The 7,552-nt window shown below is 29.8% G+C and overlaps 1 protein-coding gene across 3 annotated transcripts; it reads right to left on the reverse strand.

The window, feature by feature from the left end:
- Positions 1-287: 287 nt before the first annotated feature.
- Positions 288-7,176, reverse strand: LOC130447937 (X-box-binding protein 1). 3 transcript variants are annotated; one of them, XM_056784995.1, is made up of 3 exons: positions 6,659-7,176; positions 5,018-5,500; positions 288-582 (listed from the first exon to the last, which is right to left on the reverse strand). In XM_056784995.1, exons 1-3 carry the CDS (start codon positions 6,802-6,804, stop codon positions 495-497), a joined length of 717 nt encoding a protein of 238 aa, XP_056640973.1. In that variant the 5' UTR covers positions 6,805-7,176; the 3' UTR covers positions 288-494. The 3 variants fall into 3 exon arrangements, with proteins under 3 accessions (XP_056640973.1, XP_056640975.1, XP_056640974.1); XM_056784997.1 differs by lacking the exon at positions 6,659-7,176 and adding an exon at positions 5,835-6,025; XM_056784996.1 differs by lacking the exon at positions 6,659-7,176 and adding an exon at positions 5,622-5,710.
- Positions 7,177-7,552: the final 376 nt, after the last annotated feature.

Genomic DNA, 7,552 nt, shown 5'->3' on the forward strand with positions numbered 1-7,552 from the left:
ATAATTTTGTACCTCAACGATTCTTAATCGAAAAATAAGTCTATATATTTAAACCTAGAGCAAAGAAGGAAATAGTTCTGATATACTTTGATCCCATATATCTTCAGATAAACTAACTGGCGAATCCAACGATTCATAACCTCTATCAGAATCACTACAGGAGATTGGGGACAAGCAATTTGGTGTAGATGATGGAACAACAATTAAATTCAACTCTAAATCGGCTTCTAACCTCTGAAGTTCTTTTTCCATAACAGGAATTCCATTATCGTTGACAAGTATTCCTACCATATTGCTAGATTTATTTACCGTTCCAAATAAAACTTCATTTTGTGAATCAATTATGGGTTGAAGATTAGATTTATTTTCCTCAGGTTTGATATTCTTCAACTTTTTACTTTTTTTACATGAGTCTTTGGTTTTCTTAACTTCATCTAAAGGTGGTTTTGCAGCATAGTTGTGGTGGAGCAGTAGATACTCTGATATATCCTTTTCTAATGACTTAGTATCAGATACATCGTTCCCACGGGGTTCCAGTTTTGTTGATGTTTTCCCCACCATTTCTCCAAAGCTTTTTGCTGTCTGCAAATACAAAATTCAAATGAGTTCATCGAGAAACTTATTTTACATTACATACATGAGTAACGTTACACAAGCGGAGGGACAGTTTTCGAAAAATTGCGCTGAACGATATTAAAATATGCATGTTAAAGAAAGTACCATTTTAAAAATTAAATTGTTATCAAATTAATTCTAGGTCAATTGAATAACAAAATGTTTATTTTCATAATTATGGGGAGGAGAAGAAATAACAACAGAGGAAGAAAGTAAATAGGAAACAATACTGGTTAAAAGTAAACATATAACAAAAAGGAAGAGATAGCAAATGCGATTAAAAAAATGAAGGCAGTAAAAGCGCTAGGAAAACACAGCATAACAGTGGACATGACAGAAAAAGTTGATAGACTGCCTAGAATTAATGAAATAATAAAAACAGGACTGGCTCTAGGAGGCTGGCAAACTGACATATTAGTTCCAATATATGAAAAAGGAGACACAAAGGAATGCAAAAATTATAGAGGCATTACACTAGCATAGTTGGCAAACTGTATGGAAGGGTAAAAAGGTCGGGAAAAGTAATTAAAGAAACGGTAGAAGACACGCAATACGGCTTCAAGCCAAATAAAGCGGTAATAAACACGAATTTTATAATAAGTTAAATATACTTTTGTTTCAAAGACCTTGAAAAGGCTTTCGATAACATAGACAAGAATAACATATGGAGGATCCTTAAAATATAGGAGTAGACGAAACAACGATAAGTGGTATCAAAGGACTATATAAGAAAACAACGAACAAGACACGGAATATCAAAAACATCCAAGACAACAGGGAGAAGGAGAGAACAAGAACAGCAGGAAGACTCTTCTGAGATATTAAAAATACCTTCTTGGCAAAAATAGAGTTACCAAAAGAAATAAAAACACAAATTTTAGAAAAGTAGTAACTGCTGTACTAATTTTTGAGGCAGAAACGTGGACCCCAATGCAAATACAAAGAATTAAGATAAAAAGCATAGATATAACATATCTTATATAGAAGGAAAACGAGATTCGACTGGATAAGAAATAATACATATAGGAAAAATCTAGAAACAATACCTATAGATACAAAAAAAAAGAAGCGCAGCTAAGATGGTTAGAATCTGTTGCAAAAATGGGAGAAAACAACATAGTTAGAAGAGCAAAAGTTTAAAAAAAGGCCAAGTAAAACATGGAAGTAAAAAATGGAAAGTAATGGATAAAAATGAATGGAGGAAACTTTTTAGAAGAGATACTACATCATAGCTAGACTCCACAAAAGCCTTACATCCACAAGGATAAAAAAGCTTGGGATAAAGTAAGTAATATTAATATGTTCCATATGGTATCTCAACCTACCTCGTTGTAGGCTATTATTAGAAGTATATCCATCATTTCTATCATTATCATAATGTTAAGCATAACTATAATGACAAACCTTGAACAATCTATATTGTACGTAATATAGTTTAATTATTGGTACTTTTTATAACAATAAATTACAGCATGCTTTTCATTTTAACCATGCATGTATTCTAATAATACGTTAATAAAAACAACAATTCAAATTTCAAAGATAACCATTTTCCATAAGAGATTGCATAAGATTTTCATACTTTGTGAATGAGTGATTAACGAATTGAAATAACATGGTTAAATAAAATAAATGTGAAAATGATGATCCTTGAATAGAATAAAAATATATATTTTCTTCATTTAATGGTCAAAAGGAATCTTGTAAATTAATATTATGAATTCAGGATAGCAGTGCACGGGTTTTGATTATTGTAACACGCAGAAGCAGCTTTTATGTTTAGTGCAATAATAGTTTTTAAGCAATTGTTTATAATTCAGTAGGAAACAACATGGGTGGATAAGAATTGGTATGATTATATAGTGGCGAAGTAATAAAAAATTATGTTGCAGCACTAACATAAACCGAAATGCAAAACGTCATGGAAATGCAAATATGTAGGTGGAGTCTAACCAAAAATTCTGAAGAATAAATTAAATGTAAATCAAGGAGTCAAGAGGAATTAGAAGGATGAAGCGTATGAAAACGCTAAAAGATTACATAAAGGAAATGAACAGTAACTGGTCTATTTTTGGTATTTCTAACATAATAAGTACCCCAGCCGATTTGTTTTTTTTTTCCAAACAGTATTTCGAACCAATAATAGTTTGAACATTTGTTTGATTTAAAGATTACTAATACCAAACCGGATTTGTGATATGAATTATAAAATATGTGATGGGTGATGAAAGAACATGAATAAAAAGTTATTTATCAACATATTATTTTAACGGGACTGGTGCAGTGCTTAGAGTCTACATATTACACAGATTTTGCTTGATATTGATTAACTTAAAAAAATTGTGTGAATTATATGCATCACCTTATAAAGCAAAAGGTTTGCAAATTGAACGCATCAAAGTATCTAAAAACAAATTAAAATAAAATTATTATTAAAAATATCTTCATTCTGGCAAAACTGCTTATTCTAAATGTCAAAGAAAATAGTTGGTGGAGCATTTTCAGTGAGAATTGGTTATCAAAATGGTCTGCACTTTTGAGTTTCAAAAGTGGTAAATTTTTGTTGACAAAGAAATATACATAAACACGAGAAACATAAACAATACTTGTAACCCTAACCACTTCATAATCTTAGAATAGATATCTCGAAATACAAAATTTTTGTTATTGTGAATGGGAAATGATGAAACTGTTCAATATTATTTTGCAAAATTTGAAGTTAAAACATAAGGAAAGAAATGATTGAAGTAATTATGTAATGGGTAATCCCTTCTGTGGCAGTGATAACTTTGAAAATGACAGGACATGCTTCATATATAAATTGACTCATTCCTACACCAATATATCACAAAGATCTCTAGAATTCGTGGGGTTCAATACACGTTTCCATTAATATTTACCATTTTTAATCACATATATTTTCGATACGAATATAATCTTAACAGACAAGGGAGCCACATGCATCACTCAGTTGCATCATCTTCATAAATAATTATACACAATTCACATAATAGAACCTCTTGACAGCTACCTATGAACAATGCAATTCTCTGAGAAGACTAGTCATTCATCATAGCTAATAGATCACCAAATGGTGCAAACTGGTAATGCAGTGTACACGAAAAAGTCATTGTCCATTAGATCTAGTTTGTGTAAATAATTCAGAAGCATAACATTTCTTGGTTTTCCATTTATTTATGAAATTGCTTACTCCTGAATCGGTTCTTTGATCGGACAGTTTCCTCGTGTGGCTGTTACAGTTTATGTACATTCAAATCATTCACAAAAACAGTTTTATGTTAACTGTTACTATGTTCCATAGTGACCAAAATAGATGCCTCAACAATGGGGTTTATGCTTATTGCAATATTAATAACGACAACACTACTCAAAAAATTAGCAATAGACAATGAAAACCACAGGAACAAAAACTATATAACATATATATCAGCCAATAAATCTCAGGAAACGAAAGATTTTTAAAATAACCTTAATTTCATGCTTTGGATCAGTTCAGTGAGAGAAATGGGTTATAACATTTTTTATAATTCGGTAGAAAATGAAGCTAGGTACATATAAGTGTTTTACGATATAAATTTAATTTGTTATGCATATTGACTGTTAAATTTCTTAAAATTTTTATAAAAAATTAAATATATTATATTGCCGGTCATCAAATAGCGAAAATTTTATTAGATATTCTCGCTTTGTAATCACCTTACAAACTTAACAAACGAACCCAACATTAAGAATTGTAGAGATAATATCATTATCTTATAGTAATAGGGTATTACTATTATGTTCATTACTTTCTCAGTATTATTTGATTTAGTAACGATTTTATTTAAGAATTCCGAGGGATTAATTTTTTGTGTAATTATGGTTATTTATACTTTTAATAATTCACTGATTCTAATACTTAATGTAATGCGAAGTTATTTACAATTCAGTTCACAGTCGGGCGACTCATCTCTTTTTGCTATTTCATGACCGGCATCATACCAAAATTTACAAATATACTAGAGAAAACTTTTGGGAATGACATATAAAAAATATTTTTGTGTATTTCACAACAAAAACTCTAAGCTGTCAATAACATATAAAAAAATATTTGTACCACCTTATTGTATCATTATCTATGAGTTTGAAATTTGCAATTAAAATATAATAACTTTGATACTATGTAAATTCACAATAATAGAAATGATTGAACAAGGTGGTTGTTAAGTCTCAATTTAAATATAATAATGAGCAGTACTCCTCAATAATAATGAAACCTCGCATATTAGTATTATTAAAGTTTTATGTAAAAATTGAGTCTTTTTTGTTTTTCAAATTATTACTTGAAATAACTATAGTTACAAATCTACCTCTAATTTGAAGTAAAGCAAAAGACACTTACATCACTATTAGTTTCCGAAACTGAAGTATCCAAGTCTTTGGCAATGTCTTGCAAAAGGCTTTGGGTAAGTTGTTCCAATGAGTTGATGTCAACATCTGCTTCCAGTTCGTCGAGAAGATCGGGTAAAGAAGGTAACTCAGTACGATTTTCATCAACATCACTGCTCGTTGTTTGCTCAAAAACGCTGCTGGATACGTGGCTCTTCCTTTCTGTAGAAGGAGGGACTCTGTTGATCCATTGGGAGTCTCGTATCCGACAGAACGGCTTTGGGCTTTATTACAACTCGAGCAAGGACTTTGAAGACGGTTGTATAACTCTCTGTTCTCTTCTTGAAGTTTTTGATTAGCGATTTTCAGATTTTCACACTCAGCTGTAAGTAACTCGTTTTTGGAAAATAATTGTTGGAGTGCTTGTTCCATATATTCCATCTTGGCTTTTTTCCGGTCGCGGGATGTTTGAGCTGCAACTCGATTTTTCAATTTTCTGTAACAATTATGACTTTATTAACAAGTATGATTGTAATAATTATTAGTATGCTACACAAGTCGTATACGCCTAGGACAAGAATGGCAGTATTACAAAAATTAACAAACATTTGTCTAACCCTAATTTCGCCATATAAAACCATTATTGTTCCAAAGTTTCCACATAATAAGTTGCTAACAAATAAAAATAAGAAATGTGAGTTTTTATTAATTAAAAAAAGTTTGTTAATATCCTAACCTAATTTCAGTTTTCAAATGAATGCTGTGCAGCTTACAATAATTAGCGAATTATGTGTTTTTCTGTAATTTATGTGACATTAGTTTGAACTTACAATCTCATTTATGAGTAAATTTCAATATTCTAGTAAATTAATATTATAATTTAAGCCCGTTTCATTTGAAATTTTAGCCAGTCTTGGAAATGGATGTGCAAAGACTTGGTATAGTATAGGAGAATTCACATTACTAACTTGTTTTTATGGTTGTGTTCCTCATGATTGAAGGATTATTTTTTAAATAACAGAAAACATTAATTTTTTTAATATCAGAACGTAATGTCACAAAATGTGTCAGAGAAGAACCTAATGTTGCTCTTCTTGACACATTATATTACTTTCTGACATTCAAAAACAATAATTTCAACAAATGTTAATTCATATTTTGACCAGTTTTAAGCAATTTGATGATGCTGCTAGTGAAGAGGGAAATGATTTTAGGTGTTTTCTGATGGAAAATTAATTTTTTAAAACAAATGTATATTTATCTTTCATGTACTTATTATGTTTTTTTAGATCTATCATTAACAATTAGCTACCTGAAGTGATATGGATTAAAAACATGAAAATTAAATAATGACTAGTTTTACTCTGAACAACAAAAGTTCATTTGATTAGTGAAATAAACTTTCAATCGAAAACTGTATAAGAAGAATTTTTGTTTTGTTGTCTAAAATATGTTGCCATCTTCTCTTATTGAATACAATTGTAAGATTGGCAAATATGATGACATAATCTCTATATTCTACTAAAGCTATAAATGCTAATAAAAATTGATAGTTTAGAGTACAATTATACTTATATCAATATTATAAAGGTATAATCATAATAGAGATATAGGACAAAATATACAAATATGGCAATAATAAAAATGCACTCACTTTCTCTGTAGTTTCTCTTCCCATGTTAAATGGTCCAATTTTCTCTTCTTCGTTTTAGGGGTGTCGTCACTGATTTCCATTGGAAAATTCTGTTTTCTCTCTGTATTCTCTAAATATTTGAGAATTGACGAAACAGCTGTAGCCATAATAATTAAATTCGTTCTTACTGTTATCCAATTGTTAACATTAACCACTTTTAAATTATTATATTATTTTATATTCTGAATATTTCTTCAATGTATGGAGTAATGAGTTCAAACTTTGATCTTTTTTGTTCTGATGCAATTACCTATTTGGTAAAATTACACTTCATTTCTTTCCCCACTACTTATATATTGCGTAAGTATCGATCTTACAAATTTTTGACATGAACATTTCGGGTTATGTGGTGCTTTTCCATTGGCTAGAATATTTATCTTATATAAATATAGCCAATAAACTTCTAGATACAGAAGCGCGCAATTTGAAACGTGAAAATTACTTCAATCTTTTTGGTGCATGTAGGTCACGATTTGGCTGATGAAATATATGGGTAATTCCTGTAACTTGTTTACCACTTCTATTTTACATGAATCATATTTCATGTCTCTTTAAATAATAAAAAAACGTTTAAAATAACAGGTATATAAGTTTTTATGACTGTGTTCCACATGATTGATGGATTGTTTTTTAAATTAGGACAACGAGAAATGATTCATAAGATGGAGAAATATCTGGAAAAATTAAAAGAAATGAGTCACAAGATCATAAAATGGAGAAAGGAAAAGAGGCGAAGAAATAAGAAAAGATAAACAGGAAATAATTCAAAATTTAGAGAAAGGACAACAAGACATGATTCATACGATTAAATATATAAAAACAAATTTTAATTGGGAGCAAAAATTCTTGAGGGAT

This window comes from Diorhabda sublineata, chromosome 8 (genome assembly GCF_026230105.1).
Source record: "Diorhabda sublineata isolate icDioSubl1.1 chromosome 8, icDioSubl1.1, whole genome shotgun sequence".
In the NCBI taxonomy this organism is placed as follows: Eukaryota; Metazoa; Arthropoda; class Insecta; order Coleoptera; family Chrysomelidae; genus Diorhabda; species Diorhabda sublineata.

Excerpts from the sequence above, each read along its gene's own strand:
- LOC130447937 (XM_056784995.1), bottom strand. The coding sequence starts at position 6,804 with ATGGCTACAGCTGTTTCGTCAATTCTCAAATATTTAGAGAATACAGAG. Across the intron at positions 5,501-6,658 it reads GAAGAGAAACTACAGAGAAA|AAAATTGAAAAATCGAGTTG; the intron begins GTGAGTGCATTT and ends TAATTGTTACAG. Across the intron at positions 583-5,017 it reads TTTCGGAAACTAATAGTGAT|ACAGCAAAAAGCTTTGGAGA; the intron begins GTAAGTGTCTTT and ends TTGTATTTGCAG.